At 36.9% G+C, this 17,481-nt stretch overlaps 1 protein-coding gene across 3 annotated transcripts in view; it reads right to left on the bottom strand.

Annotated features, from left to right (window-relative positions):
• The window catches only part of AAGAB (alpha and gamma adaptin binding protein), a 107,076-nt gene that overhangs the window by 31,041 nt on the left and 58,554 nt on the right, over positions 1-17,481 (bottom strand). For all 3 annotated transcript variants that reach the window (XM_037833605.1, XM_037833607.1, XM_037833606.1), the window contains one exon: positions 5,659-5,741. In XM_037833605.1, coding sequence (XP_037689533.1) covers positions 5,659-5,741 — 83 coding nt within the window. The remainder of the gene's footprint in view (positions 1-5,658; positions 5,742-17,481) is intronic.

Genomic DNA, 17,481 nt, shown 5'->3' with positions numbered 1-17,481 from the left:
AAAAGCCAATCCATTTCTGGTATTTTGCTTAACAGCAGCATTAGCAAACCAGAACAGGTATATATGGAAAACCCACAGCTAACATCATACTCAATGGTGAAAGACTGAAAGCTTTCTCTCTAAGATCTGGAAAAAGACAAGGATGCTCACTATCACCACTGTTATTCAACATTGTGCCAGAAGTTCTAGCTAGAGCAATTAGTCAAGAAAAAGAAATAAAAAGCATCCAAATTGGAAAGGAAGAAGTAAAACTGTCATTATTTGCAGATGACATGATCCTATAATTAGAAAGTCCCCCAAAATCTAGAACAATGCTACTAGAGCTAGTAAAACAAGTACGGGAACTTGGCAAGATACAAGATCAACATGCAAAAATTAGTTGTGTTTCTATACTCTAATAACCAGCAATCTGAGGAGGACATCAAGAAAAAAAAAATCTATTTATAATAGCAACTCCAGGAATCAAATATTAAGGAATAAATTGAGCCAAGGATACAAAGGACCTATAACAGAAAACTACAAAACATTTTAAAAGAAATCAAAGAACACCTAAATAAATGGAAGGACATTCCATGTTCATGGATTGGGACAAAATAGAGTTAAGATGTCAATTCTACCCAAATTGAGATACAGATTCAATGCAATCTCAATCAAAATTCCAGCATCCTACTTAACAGAAATGGAAAGGTCAATCATCAAATTTATTTGGAAGGGCAAGCGGTCCCAAACAGTCAATAACATCTTAAGAAAGAAAAATGAAGTGGAGGACTCATGCTTCCTGACTTTAAAGCTTATTACAAAGCTACACGGGTCAAAACAGCATGGCACTGCCATAAAGATAGATATATGGATCAATGGAATTTAATTGAGAGTTCAGAAATTGACCTTCACATCTATGGTCAATTGATTCTTGATAAGCCTGCCAAATCCACTCAATTGGGACAGAACAGTCTTTTCAACAAATGGTGGTGGGAGAACTGGACATCCATATCCAAAAGAATGAAAGAGGACCTGCTTTCTCACATCCTACACAAAAATTACTCAAAATTGATCAAAGACCTCAATATAAGAGCTAGGACCATAAAACTCTCAGAAGAAAATGTAGGGAAGCATCTTCAAGATCTTGTGTTAGGAGGTAGGTTAGGTAGTTCCTTAGACTTTACACCCAAAACAGAAACAACAAAAGAAAAAACCCGATAAATGGGACCTCCTCAAAATTAAATACTTTTGTGCTTCAAATGACTTTGTAAAGAAGTGAAAAGGCAGCCTGCTCAATGGGAGGAAATATTTGGAAACCACATATCCAATAAGGGTTTAATATCAAGAACATAAAAAGAAATCCTACAACTCAACAATAAAAAGACAAACACCCCAATTAAAAAATGGGCAAAAGATTTGAATAAACACTTTTCCAAAGAAGAAATACAAATGGCTGCAATGCACATGAAAAGATGCTCAATATCACTAGCTATTAGGGAAATGCAAATCAAAACCACAATGACATATAATTTCATAACTACTAGAATGGCTACTATCAAAAAAAAAAAAAAAACTACAAGTGTTGGAGAGGCTGTGGAGAAACAGGAACATTCACTGTTGGTGGGAATGCAGAATGGTACAACCAATGTGGAAGAAGTTCGGTATTTCCTCAGGAAGCTAAGTATAGAATTGCCCTATAATCTGGCAATCCTGCTTCTGGGTATATACTCAGAAGAAGTGAAAGCAGAGACATCAACAGACATCTGCACAATGAAGTTCACAGTGGCATTATTCACAATTACCAAAAGATGGAAACAACCCAAGTGTCCATCAATTGATGAATGGATAAACAAAATGTGGAATATACATATGATGGAATATTATTCAGCTGTAAGAAGTAATGAAGGCCTGATGCAATGCAACAACATGGATGAACTTTGAGGACACTACAGTGAGTGAAATAAACCAGACACAAAAGGACAACTATTGTATGATCTCACTAATATGATTACTATAATTATAATGAGGAAACTCTTGAAGTTAAAATTTAGAGTATAGTTACCGGGAGATAGAATCAGGGTACCAAATGGGGAACTGATGCTTATTTTGTTAAGAATTTTTAATAAAGTTAACTGTAAATGTTTGAAACGGAGAGGTAATAGGAGCACATTACCGGAAGTGTAATTAACAACACTGAATTATGGGTATGATTAGGGTTGAAAGGGGAAGTTTAAGGTCATGTATGTCACTAGAAGGAAAGCTAGAGGATAAAATATGGGACTGTATAACATAGTGAACCCTGTTGTGGACAATGACAATGGTTAATTGTACAAATATAAAAATGTTCTTACATTAATTAGAAACAAGTTACTTCCCTATTATAATGTGTTAGTAATAGGGTGGTATATGGAAAAAATGTAACTAATGCAGACTATGGAATATAGTTAACATTAATATTGTAATATTCTTTCATCAAGTGTAACAAAGGTTTATACTAATCCTAAATGTCAATAATAAGGGAGTATCAAGGGTATGGGATTTTTCTTTTGGGAGCAATGAGAATGTTCTCAAATTGATTCTGGTGATGAATATAAAACCTGTGATTATACCAAGAACCAATGATTGTACACTTTGGACGGACTGTATGGTGTATGAATAAAACTGTTTTCAAAAAAAAAAGAATGTGGACCTAAATACCCAGAAGCACCTTCTTTGTAAGATTTGTGACAAAAATTAATATGAATAGAGTTAATAGTTGTAATGGAGTTGTGGACCCAAGAAGCCTTACTAGTGCTAGCAAAATGGCAGAGTTCATGTAGCATTAAAGTTGTCCTGCAAGAGCTTCACCACCTAATGATGTCTAAAGAAAATATGAAAACACCTCAGCCACCTGAAGGACAGTGTTACAGCAAATTAATCAAAAAGAAAAATCACAGGCTCTTCCCCCACCTCATTCATTTTAAGCAGTCTTCATTTTCCACAGTAGTAAATTTTCTAGATATGTGTTGTAGACCTCAAAGTACTGGAAAGGAAGCTCACATTCAAAGGCATTTTATCTTAAGATACTATAAACGATACCAATTTTTTTTTTCGATTTGAAATATGTAAGTAGTGCTATAACAAATCATAGTGTCAAGCTTAACCACTGTCCATGCAGTTCAACTTCTGAGATCAAGAAAGCATATTTAAATTGGTTTCCATCACAACTGGGGTGGCACTTCTAACTAATCACCTTGCTGCTGATTACATGTCCTGGGGTCTCTGCCTTCTCCCCTTTCCCCTTCCCCTGCATTCCTCCTTCCTTCTCTCCCTGCAGTAGCCCTCCAGATTGGGGTGGCTTATTAAAATAGATGTGAAGGTTTCAGGTTGCAGCCTGTGGGACTACTGCTGGGTGTATATGCATCCTTCATCTGCACCCCTGTCCCAGTTTCTTTTTTTTAAGTCTTAAATGACTATTCCCTTCCAAGCCATTGTCCTTGCCCCACTCTCCACGACCATCCTTGGCCCAAGAATAAATTGTTACCCTCTCTGCTCCCCTCTGCAATTGGCCTTTGGTGAGGAATTCTTTCAGGGCTTTCTTTTCCCATATCTCCTCCCCCTCCAAACCCTTATCCAGTGGTGCTACTTTTTCCTACCTCTTCCTCAAGTCCCTTCCTGTACCACTGCCACTACACTTTCCATGACACTTCCCTGCTTTGGCAGAAGCCATCAGGTAAGGTTGGAAAGAGTCTCTGACCTCCCTCATTTAATTTTGGAACCACATTTCTTTACTTTCTACCAGCCTGGGAAATGAAAATTGGGTTCTCAGTCCTGCTACTCTCTGCTGTCATCATCAGCTGATGCATAATTTTTTTTTTGCTCAGATTTTGATATGGTAAAAAGAACAGTCCCCAGGGTTACTGAGACCTGCCAGCTCTCAAAGTCCTTGGTGGTTAACTTTGAGAAAGGTCACATGATGACACATACACACACACAATCTCTCTGAATAAATTGTTTCCTTTTCTTGTAATTGCTTTTGCTTTTAAAAAATGAAGAGGTTTTAAATAAACAAGCAAAAACCCGAAATAAGATACCATTTCATGTACAATAGAGGAAATTAAAAGTATTGGTGGAGGATATGGAGAAATAGGAACACCTGTTCATTATGGATGGCAATGTAATAGTGCAGCTATTGTGGAAGACAGTTTGGCAGTTACTCATCAAGCACAGAATTACCATATGATCCAGCAATCCCACTTCTAGGTATATACCCCAAAAAATTGAAAGGACTCAAACAAATATTTGCACACTGATGTTCATAGTGGCATAATTCACAATGGCCAAGAGATTGAAGCAAAAGTGTCCAACAGATGAATGGATAAACAAAATGTGGTATATACATATAATGGAATATTATTCGGTCGTAAAAAGGAATAAAGTTCTGATACACATGACAACCTGGATGAACCTGAAGAAATCATGTTGACTGAAATAAAGTCAGACGTAAAAGGACAAATACTATATGATTTCATGTATTTGAAATAATTAGAATAAGCAAATTCATAGACTCAGAAACTAGAACACAGTATACCAGGGATAGGGGAGGAGGGTAGGTTGGGAGTTAATACTTAATTAGTACAGAATTTCTGTTTGGGGTGATGGACAAGTGTTGGTAATGGGTTGTGGTAATGGTAGCACATCATTGTAAATGTAACTGAGACTCCAATGAACTATATACTAGAATGTGGTTAAAGGGAAAATTTTAGGTTGAATATATGTTACTAGAACACATTTAAAAAAAAAAAACAAAAACTTATGACAGTGAATCCTAATGTAAATTATGGACTACAGTTACCAGTATAATTATAATAATACTGTTTTATCAAGTTTACCAAAGGTACCACACTACTGCAAAATGATAATAATTGGGAAGACTGGGGAGGGAGGGGCAGGGGGTATTATATGGGAACTCTTCTACATGATTTTTCTGTAAACCTTCAACCTCTCTAATCAAAAACAAAAAATTTTTTAAAAGGCTTAAAATTTACTAACCCAGTTTTTCCCTCAAGGAAAAATTAGACAAAGCTATGATTTTTCAAAAGACTATTAAAACATTTTTTTTTAAAGGTTCATGTTGTATTCAAAATGTGAAAATGTATACAATTATAAGAGAAAAAATTTAGAGGCTGATGAAAAGATCCCTGGAAACACATGATTACACTGCATATTTTCCTTTTGGTTCCAGCTTGCTGTCCAAGGTAAACTTGAACGAAAGTCCTACCTGAGGACAGAGGGTTGAAATAGACTGTAAGTTCATTGAGGGCAGGGACCTTGCCTCAGATTGAGCACAGGGCCTTATTCATATAAAGTACAAAAAAAGAACTATCAATTTTATTTCATATTCAAAGCTCTGGAGGCAAGTTGATGCCTCAAGGAAATCCCAGCATATTTTAAAAGCCCTCTAGCAACTGCAAACATCTTGAAAGGAGCTTACTGCTTTAACAAGGGCTGAACTAGCCTTCTCTCAGCAGTTAACAGACACTAACAGGGCTGTTTTAGATCCTCCTTTCATCTACTACTTTCAATACTCTTTGCTGCCCCTTGAATGGAAAGAAAATAACTATAAATGACGTAAAGATTCATAATGACAAGCAGGAATTACAGCCAAAGAGGAGAAAAAGATCCAAGAAAAATTTTTACCTCTGAATGACAGGTCTCTGCTGACCCAATGGTTTGGTTTGCTCCAGCCAATGAGCTAAGAAGGCTAAAGCCTTGGTTCCTATCTGAAAAGAAGAGACAATCACTGAAGTTTTTCATTTACATTTTAAAATGACTGATGATGAAATAATGGATACTTCCTCATTATCAAAGTTCTAACTATAAAAGTCCATTACTGTCAATTAATTACCACCATATACTCTTAATCTGAATTAAAAAAAAATCACAGAATATTAGCGAAGGTCACATATGATGACAGAGCCATTAGACAACTACAACAAAACAAAGTGACTTAAATAGTCGTTCTGTATTTGAAGACTAAAAGGACTGATGTTTTAATAATCATTATGTACTGATATTTCAATGTATTAAACTATCAAAAACATTTTTAAAACACCAAGGCATTATCATCAGGTGAAAAGGAACATGCATGCTTTTTGAAATAAAGCAATTGTTCGACATATTGATCAACTGCTATAAATGGGCCATTTGCAGTTAAGGCTCCCAAAACTTTAGATACCTGTGTTTTTCAATAAAGGACAAATCTGGAGTAGAACTAGAACTGATGAAGGTATAAGCACCATCTGTGTTCTACAGGATCATCTGGGGCATTTATTAAAACCACACCAGTATTCAATGACAAAGACTCACTGAATCAGAATCTCTAGGACAGAAGCCAAGGAATCTGAACTTGTAGCAAGTATCCAGTAGTCTTGGGATCAGGAAGGTTTGAAAAACACAGCCTCAGATTTGAACACAAAGCCCACAATCCAACAACCTAACATCACAGTAGTCAAAGAACTCTCCGAAAAAGACAACTTCCTTCCACCTTGCCTCTTCTTTCTTCACCCCTTCCCTGAACCCATTCTCACCTCTCTTTCTCTAAACCACTTACAGGCTTCCTATATCTTTTCCCCTGTCAGGTAAAACCTGTTGTCAGATGCACAATCACATGGAGGTGATCAAAGAAAGAGAAATGTCTGCAGTTTCCCCTTCCTTCCTCTCACTTGGGGAGATCTGCCTTTTAAACTAGATGAAGCCCCAGTGGAACACTGGGCATTAGCCTGCAGCTTTTTTGTGCCCGATCTCTCATCATCTAGACAGGTACCTAGTCTACCTACCACAACCACTACCAGCCCATGACCTGTGCTTATAGGGCCACAAAGGCAGCACTGCTGTTGCCCTAGTGCTCTTTTCACGCCTCAACTTCCATACTGACAGTGTGGTCAAAGGCACACATGAAATCTTCCTAATCCAACTTTTGCTCACTCTGAGAGGAACTCTCCAGGCCAAATGCCTGGGTGTGCCCATTCCACAGACAGGCCACTAACACTTCATCTAGGTAGGACGTGAAGGCTCACAGGCCTGAGAGAAGCGTATCCATGATGTGTCTACACTGATGGATGGTTTCACAGAGCCTGAGGATATATATTCAAAAGTCAACATAATTCTTTCTTTTTGGCCAACTTGCTGTTGATTTTAAAGCAGTTGTATGTGGTTATGCAATGATCAGACAGGGATTTTAACACATCATTAGGATACATGAGAGTTCTTATAATATACTTCGGACTATTTGTACAAAATTATCTGAGCAACAGAGTAATGCTGCTAGAGAGCCCTCACTTCTATTAGTGGCAATAACTTGGATTCTGGGTAATTTTCCAATCCAATTCATAATCCACTCCATCTTCCAATTCCATGGTCTATTTTTTTTCCTGTTAGGCATTACCTAAACTTGGCAGGCCAGACTGCAATTTATGAAAAATAATGCAATACAATGTCAGTTTATGCATGTCATTAGACTAAAATATTCTATTTAAAATGCCACATTCTTTACAATGGCTGCCTCCAAAGAGTGAAACTTGGATGGACAGAAGTTAGAAACAGGAGCTCGACTTGTCACTGTATACTTGAAATCTTTTTGTGCTTTTTTTTTGGTTCCATGATCATATACTAACTATTCAAAGAGATGTTTTAAAATTTCAATTCTAGTAATGCATAAAAGTATGAAAGTCAGAATTGTGGGAAGAGAATTGGGCTAGTGGCGAGAAAACCTGGACTTCACTCTGGGCTCTGCCTTCCTGTATGATCTTGAACAAACCAATCAATCTCTCTGTGCCTCAATTTTCTGATCTGTAAAATGAGATGGTTGCTGTATGAGGTTAAGGACTCTTCTCTTGAAGTTCAAGATTTTATGAAATAAAGATGCATTCTTTAGCCTGTCCTGATAATAACTTGGAATCAGCTTAACTTTTTTTTTTAAATTACTTAACAGAGAGAAAATTATGAACCTTAAATTTCAGAATCCTTTTAAAGTTCACAGATGACTATGAGTTTATAATCAGGTTTCAGGCTATTTATAATAAGCCGAAAGGACTTTTGTTCAGCATTTTCTTATAAACAATGGAAAACTTAGTCAACTAACAAAGAGTTCATTATGTTCCACTGCTCACATTTTAAGGAAGTTAGAAACATACATTTACACAATTAGAGAAATAATTCTTTTTGGTTTATTCAAAGCAGATTGCTTGCACATTAATGTTGCTCAAAAAACTTGGATGAAATTTTACACACTTATGGCTTTAAAGAAACTCAATTTTGCCTGGTTCAATGTTTATCAAAATGCTGCCCATGCGCACCAATGTGAAACTATTCTTCTCATAGTACTGAATTACATAAATCTTTCTTGTTTGCTAGATTTTTCTCTCCAGCATTCAGGACATGGAAATGTCATACCTATTAAAAAAGGATTTATTCCTTTAGCAGGTAGTTGTTGAAATTGGCTCTAGCATCTATGGTTTTATTGATGTCACAAAATACTAGACTAGAAAGGAACAAATGAATCCACCTACTCAACTGATTCTTCTGGAACTTCAAGGTTGCAGAAAGAAGAAATTGTTAAGTGATACAAAATAAGTTAATCTGGTAGGCATAGTAAATATGTTAAACTCTGGTCCTAAACACATCTAATTTTGTTTCAGTAGAGTAGTAAGTAGACACCAGTGGAATAATAGACAAAAATGATAGTATAAAGGACAAATATAGTGGTGTTGGTCTCCTAGTTCTGAAAGAAACTATAGCCTCTAGAATAAAGATTTAAAATGGGAAATTCTCAAGTCTGTGGAGGAGCATTTTTTCTTTTAAATAAGAAGTTTCAAGAAAACTTAAAATCCATGAAATTGTATAACTATACAGATATCTCTCTACAAATAAAGGCACATTGTTACTTTAGAAACAAAATGCACTTCACATAGTAATTTTGACTAATATTACAATGAGACACTTAGAGAATTAAAAACCTAAGCAAAAAAAAGAAATTTTAGTATGGGTAAAGGAAAAGAGTAGTTTAAAAAAAATCGTATCTTTTCCTTCTGATTTTTTGCTCTTCTCCCACTCTTTCTGTAGTATTTTATCAAGGCAATATGATAAGCATATGAATTTGGACCTAAAGGCCTGGATTTGAATCTTAATTCTACTACTTACTGTGTGGTCTTATGCAAGTTATGACACTTCTGTACCTTAGTTTTTTGTGTTTTTTTTTTTTTAATTCAGTTTTATTGAGATATATTCACATACTATACAATCATCCATGGTGTACAATCAACTTTACACCATGAAATAGTTGTGCCTTTATCACCCCAATCCATTTTTGAACATTTTCTCTACACCAGAAAGAATAAAAATAAGAATAAAAAACAAAAGTAAAAAGGAACACCCAAAGCATCCCCTCATCCCACCCCAATCTTCTTTTAGTCCCCGTCCCCATTTTTCTACTCATCCATCCATACACTGGGAAAGGGAGTGTGATCCACAAAGTTTTCACCATCACATTGTCACCCCTTGTAAGCTACACAGTTATACAATTATCTTCAAGAGTCCAGGCTACTGGGTTGGATAGTTTCAGGTATTTACTTCTAGCTATTCCAATTCACTAAAACCTAGAAAGGGATATCTATACAGTGCATAAGAATGTCCACCAGAGTGACCTGTCAACTTCATTTGAAATCTCTCAGCCACTGAAACTTTGTTTCATTCCGTTTCCCCCTTTTGGTCAAGAAAATGTTCTCAATCTCACGATACCAGGTCCAGGTCCATCCCCAGGAGTCATATCCTGCATTGCCAGGGAGATTTACACCCCTGGGAGTCAGGTCCCACGTAAGGCGGAGAGCAGAAAGTTCACCTGCCAACTTGGCCTAGCTAGCGAGAGAGGGCCACATCTGAGCAACATAGAGGCACTCGGGGGAAACTCCTAGGCACAATTATAAGCAGGTTTAGCCTCTTCTTTGCAGTAACAATCCTCACAGGGGCAAGCCCTAAGACAGAGGGCTCAGCGTGTCAAGCTGTCAGTCCCCAGTGTTTTTGAGAACATCAGCAACAATCCAATTGAGGAAGTCCAACACTTCCGCATTTTCCCCCAGCTCCTCAGAGGGGCCCTGCATATATATTTTTATTCTCTGCCCAAATTACTCTGGGATGTGTCACTATTTCACACTAACCTGTGCAAACCTACCAGATCTTGCTTCCTATTCAAAGTTCCACCTAATGTACCTTAGTTTTTACATTTATACAGTGGGGATAACAATTCTTACCATATTTATCTTGCAGGATTGTTTAAAGGGTTAACACTAATAATAGCTAACATTTACTGGGAGCTACATATTTGCCAGACAATGTTCTAAGTACTGAACATACACCACCTCACCTCTTTAATTCTCACAACTTGATAGGGTAAGGACTTTTATTATTCTCTTTACTGAGTAAACGAAAACTCAGAGAGGTTAAGTAACTTGCCCAAAGTCACTGGAAGCTGATGCAGACATTTTGGAGAACACCATTTTGAAATACAACCTGGGAGCAAGCAGACGCCAGTCACGTGCCTTCCCAGCTAACGAGGTTTTCTGGATGCCAATGGCTTTTCTTCAGTGAAGGTACCCTATTGCTGATGCCTTACCTTGGACACTTTACGGCCTTAAAACTGCAACTTTGTAACCAAATAAACCCCCTTTATAAAAGCTGATCCATTTCTGGTGTTTTGCAAAATGGCAGCATTAGCAAACTGGAACAGAAAGGATCTTGCATATGGTGCAGTTCTACATTCTCATCCCACAGATTAGAAAACTAGGGCCATTTTACCAAGATCACACAGGCACAGGCACACCTAACTAGAACCCTAGCTTGATACTTTATTAACCATTCTTCCTCTCACCAATTTGATGCTATTTTTTTATCAAATAACATTCTTACATATTTTATATTTTTATAACATAACAATGTTTTAATAACAAGTTAGATTCAAACTTTTGTTTAACCACCAATTTTTGCTTAAAAATTTTATATTAAAGGCAATAGCCATCTACCTTCTCAGGAGCATAACCCGGGTATCTCAAGTAGGTCCCCTGTTTATGGTACTCATTTCTTATTACTGCTCTGCGTATCAGTTACAGATGATTCCTTGAACTGGAATCTAAGATTTCTGCCACAGTATTCTGTTACCAAGTAGAATTTAGGGAGATGCATACTAATAGATGATCAATTCTTTACATTCATAATGGGAAAACACAGAAAACTGACAAGTAAAAGAATTATTTCTATTATTAAAATCCCACTCAATCCTCACCTACCTATATTAACTATAAAAGATAAAGTGAGAGTAAACCCAAGGCCTTTGAATCTGGTCTCTACAATTACAGCTTACCACTGGGGGATCAGTCACAACTTTGTAATATTTGTTTAGTCTGATCCCTTCTTTATTGTTTAGAAACAGTAAAAGATTATAAGGCATCCCTTCCTTGCCCCTCACTGCACTGATAACTTGGCTAAAACCCCACCCAAGGGCCAAGAGTGCAGACTAAACCCTCCATGGCACTCACTAGTGCTAGGGCAGAAAATAGGCTCCCAAATGGGGGCCTTATGGTAACACTAAACTGATATTTATAACAAGGACACTGTATAATGCTTTCTCCCTATGTGAAACAGTAAGGTGATAACTCTATCTAGGGAAAAAAAAAATCACACAACTCATCATTTTCCTTGTCCTTGAAACTATTATTTACTGAGTGCCTCCCAAATGCAAGGCACAGTACCAAGCATCATGCCTAGATCAACTAATTGGATAACAGTACTTTCCAATCACAATAAAGATAATAAGGGGACATTATCAAATTAAATAGACAGACCAAATGATTAGTTTCCACACCATAAAACAGGCTGTGACACAGACCTGTGGGTAACTGATCTAGGCAGCTGAGATTTTACATGCATTCCTTTCCTTGCGCTACAGCCAGACTTACATACATACAGGTTGAGGAAATTTAAGACAAAACCGTATGGGAAAGGTTAAACAATAAGCAAATTGCTGTGGAACGAGACATTCAAAAAGCATAATCCAACTGTACAGGCAGTCCTAACCACAACATTTCCTGGACCATTTGAAATCATGCCTTTAATGTACAGTGAAAACTCTGACTTCCCTAGAAGTTTGACCTTAACAATGAATACAACAATATCTGGGGATTTCCTCTAGGGAAGCGCTTAGTACATATAAGCAAATCCTTTAGCTCCATGTTTCTCAACCTTTTTTCCCATTACTGCCCTCCCTAAGGAGTTGTTTAGACATATTTCTCCTAATTGCAATGCCTCCCCATTAAAATTTTAATACCACAGATGCACTACACATATGTTTATATACCTTATGTATATCTGTGCTTTAGACATAAAAAGAGTAAGCTTTTTTGTTGACTGCTCCCCAACCAATTTTAATCCTCTAGGGAAAGATAACACCTCCATTAAGACTGAATCCTTTAGCTTATGAAACAAGACATTGGTAGAGCCAAGGATATAAAACCAAGTTATTGTAAGTGAACACACAAGTTACGTCTCTTATATCAAGAAGATTTATAATCTCCTTCAACAATAATAATCTGTCTACAACTATTGTACTCTTCATTTATCCTGTATGCTCTTCTAATCCAAATTTAAGTAATGAAAATACATTAACTGAGCATCTACTATGTACAAGTAAGAGTCATAAATAAACCTAAAGAGACTAATACATCTGTTGTGGCACCAAGTACAATAATTAAAATAAAATGTAAATTACCTCTCACTCACAAATAAGGCATAGGTATTACATTAACTATCCAAGACACTTAACAGTATTTTAGATTAAATGTAGAGACAACGGGATAGAACTAATAGCAACATCATATCAGAAAGCCTTTTAAGAAGGGTTTATTAAAAGGAAATAAGCAAGGACTTCTGGTCGACTAAGAAAGAGGAAGATGCTCCAAGGTGCAGTTATCCCACAGAATCTTAGAACTAGCAAAAACTGACAGAACCATCTTCCTCACAACTCCAAAAAAACAGTGGGTAGCAGTGACTTGGTGAGGACTGAATCAAGAAAACGGGGCTTAAAACATGGTAGGAAAAGCTTCTGGTATCCTTTCTGGCTCCTCTCCTATTCCCTCACTGTCATGCCATGGAATCAGCCTGTGCTCCCATTTTAGGTTCCTGGCTGTATTCTGGAGGGAGCAGAGGCACCCCTATGTGCATACTGGGGTGGCTGTGAGTCCAAGCCAATCTATCAGGTGGCAGGCTGAAAGAATGAATCTGGAAAATTTCTTCCATATTGTCCTCCAGAACTTGCCTTGCAGGCAGAAGCAACTTACAGACAACTGAAGCAGTGTAAGAAACTTTGGATATATCAGACAAAAACCAAAAAATGATACGCAATATACTCAAGGAGATAAAGGAAAATATAGAAAGACCTAAAGGATATCAGAAAAGCAATGAATGCTGTAAGAATTTCAATAAGAGGCAGAAATTTTAAACAGAACCATAAAGAAATATAGGAATTGATGACCACAATACCTGAAATGCAAAATTCCCTAAAGGGTTTCAACAGCGGACTGGAGCTGGCAGAAGAAACAATCAGTGAAACCAAAGCAAAGATATCTGAAATGATTCAGGCTGAAGAGCAGAAAGAAAAAAGGGTGGAAAAAAGTGAACAGAACCTCAGAGACCTGTGGGACACCATCAAGCATACCATTATATGCATATGGTAGTACCAGAAGAAGAAAGAAAGGGAATGAGAACATTCAAATAATGGCAGCAAACTTCCAAAATTTAGCAAAAGACATGAATATGCATATTAAAGATGTCCAACTAACCCTAAAAAGTATAAACTCGAAGAGAACCATGCCCAGACACGAGGTAGTCAAACAGTCAAATGCCAAGGACAAGGAGAGAGATCTTAAAACAGCAGGAGAAAAGCATCATATTATGTACAAGGGAATCCCAATAAGATGAAGTGCCAATTTCTCACCAGAAACCATGGAGACAAGAAGGCAGTGGGATGAATTATTTAAATGCTGAAAGAAAACAAATGCAACCAAGAATTTATATCCACCAAGAATGTCTTTCAAAAATGGGCGAAAGATTAAAGATGATCCCAGATAAACAAAGCTGAGGGAGTTCATCACCATAAGATCTGCCCTACAAGTAATGCTAAAGGGAGTTCTTCAGACTGGAGGGAAAGGACACTATACAGTATGTCCTAGTTTGCTAATGCTGTGGAATGCAAAACACCAGAGACGGACTGGCTTTTATAAAAAGGGGGTTTATTTGGCTACACAATTACAGTCTTAAGGCCATAAAGTGTCCAAGGTAACAAATCAGTAATTGGGTATCTTCACTGGAGGATGGCCAATGGTATCTGGAAAACCTCTGTTAGCTGGGAAGGCACGTGGCTGGCATCTGGTTTCAAAATGGCTTTCTCCCAGGACGTTCCTCTCTAGCAAGCTTGCTCCTCTTCAAAACGTCACTCACAGCTGCACTGAGCTCCCTCTGCCCGTAAGCTCATTCATATGGCTCCATTGATCAAGCCCCACCCTAAATGGGTGGGGCCATGCCCCCACGGAAACATCCAATCAGAGTCATCACCCATAGCTGGGCGGGGCGCATCTCCAAAGAAACACTCCAGGAAATCTAATCAAAACCGATAATGTCTGCCCACACAAGACTACATCAAAGATAATAGCATTTGGGGGACACAATACATTCAAACTGGCACACAGTAGATCAAAGAGGCATAAAAAAATAATGATCTCCAGTAAAGATAAACATATAGGTAATTATAAATGCAAGAACTATTGTATTGTGTTTTTTTGGTATGCAACTCCATTTTCTATTTTTAACAATTTCTAAAATGCAAATGCATATTTAGTAATGAAATATCTAAGGTTTGGGGTGTACAATGTATAAAGATATCATCTGTAACAAGAATAAAAAGGTAGGGAAGGAGTGAATGGGTATAGAAATAGCATATATGTGTGCTTTTGAAGTTAAGTTGGTATCTTATCAGATGTGATTGTTATAGATTAAGGATGTTAAATTTTAGCCCCATGGTAACCACTAAGAAAACATACAAAAAATATATAGAGGGAAATACAAAGGAACTAAAAATGGTACACTAAAAAAAAAAAAAATTTGAAAATAGGTATTAACGGAAGAATTAAGGGACTACAAAGTTAAACAACGTATAAAGACCAAACAGAAAATGGCAGAAGAAAGTCCTGCATGATCAGTAATAATGCAAATGGATTAAACTCTCCAGTCAAAGGAAGAGATTGGTTGGCAGAATGGATAAAAAAGCATGACCCAAATTCTGAGTGAAATAAGTCAGACACAAAAGGAGAGATATTGTATGTTACCACTTCTATGAACTCTCTGAACAATGTAAAATCAATGTCTTACAGAATATTGGGGACCTAGAGATAGACAGTAGCTAGTGAGGGGGAAGGATAAGCTAGTATGCTCAGATATGTTAATGATGGTGAATTCAAAGTATGGTGATGGAAAGGGTGATATTTGTTTGTTAATGGGATTATAAGCATCACAGATGTATTGAAAGCAAATAGGATTGAAAGGGATTGTTCAAAGGCATGTATCCCACAGATCAGCACCACAAATATAGATAGGCACTTGCACGATACACTTCTAAGGTATGATGCCAGCACAGAGAGTTAACAACAAAAAGGTATATGGGAAAAATCTACATATTGCATACTAAGGACCATAATTAATAGGAATACCATACTAGTACTACACAAATACTAGGAACAAATAATTAAGGGCTGACAAGAGCTATGAGATGTTTTGGGTCATGAGAACTGTTAAAAATGGAGAGTGATGAGTACTGTACAATTAAGTGTTGATCATGTGAGACACTGATTGATTATGGTGGACCTAACATATGCTATGTGAACTTAGGAACCCCCTACTTTATAAGTCAAGTCCTCAATCTTGAGGCTTGCTTGGGTGAACCTTATGGTGGTAAACAAGAGGCTAAGCTTACCTATAATTATGCCTAGGAGTCACCTCCAGAGAACCTCTTTTGTTGCTCAAATGTGGACTTTCTCTCTCTAAGCCCAATTCTGCAAATAAATTTATCATCCTCCCTCAGACATGTGGCAGGATCCCCAAGACGAATGAGTCTTCCTGGCGATGTGCGCCATAGATTCTGGGAATGAGCCTGACCCTGGCATCGAGGGATTGAGGGTGCCTTTTTTACCGAAAGGGGAAAAAGAAAGGCAATAAAATAAGGTTTCAGTGGCTAAGAGAATTCAAACAGAGTCAAGAGGCTGTCCTGGATGTTACTCCTATGCAAGTTTCACCAAGATATGCCAAATGACCACAGTATGATAAACCCAAGTCAACAGCAGTCCCGAAAACCCTAAAGGATACGTGGATCCCTATCTGAGACTCTATAAAAGTTTCATTCACTAAGTTTATTCTTCAGAAACTTAAATTCTTCAGAGAACTCCTATGGCAGCTAAGTCCCAAAACCCAGAGGCAATAGCTTCTTTAAGAACATCAACTAGATGGATCGTCTTTGCTCATAAAGTCGACACTCCTTTTTAAAATGAACAACTTAGGGTGGTCACTGCCTAGACATCCCTGAAGATCAGGAAAGAGATTAAACTAGAGGAAGGGGTAGCAACAGAGAAGATGGAATTTAACAAAGGATTATGAATACTGAAACTTTATATAATTTTCTTTTTCTTAGTTGCTGTGGTATTAGACTAGCTAGAAGGAAAGAATTGAAATGGTATAACTGCAACATATAGCATTCTTTGAAATTTGTTCTACAGCTACTTGTTAAATTGTATTTTGAAAGCTTTGCCTTTGTGCATATTTTTTATATTTCACAATAAGGAAATAACTGAAACTATGGTACTAAAACTCATAACAAGTTTGGAAATTTACTATATAACTACTTGTTAAAGCATACTTTGAAAGATATTACCTTTTTAGTATGTATGTTATGTTTCACAATAAGAAAATAACTGAAACTGTGGAACTGTAACCTATAATAGTCTTTGAAATTTACTCTCTAACTACTTGTTAAATTTCACTTGGAAAGTTATCAATTTTATGTATGCATGTTATATTCTACCAAAAAAAAAAAGAATGACCCAACCATATACTATCTACAAGAGAGTCACCTGAAATTCAAAGACACATGTAGGCTGAAAGTGAAAGGATGGAAAAAAATATACCATGCAAATAGTAACCTAAAGAGAGCTGGGGTATCTATACAAATACTAAATATAAATAGACCTTAACCATGCAAATAGTAACCTAAAGAGAGCTGGGGTATCTATACAAATACTAAATATAAATAGACCTTAAGACAAGTACTGTTATAAGAGACAAAGAAGGTCATTATTTACTGATAAAGGTGTCAAGTCAACAAGAATACATAACAATTATAAATATATATGCACCTAATGGCAAGAGTGACAA

The sequence above is a fragment of the Choloepus didactylus genome, chromosome 4 (genome assembly GCF_015220235.1).
Source record: "Choloepus didactylus isolate mChoDid1 chromosome 4, mChoDid1.pri, whole genome shotgun sequence".
Lineage (NCBI taxonomy): Eukaryota > Metazoa > Chordata > Mammalia > Pilosa > Megalonychidae > Choloepus > Choloepus didactylus.
Note: the sequence above shows the minus strand (reverse complement) of the source record. Positions and strands in the feature narration are given on the sequence as shown.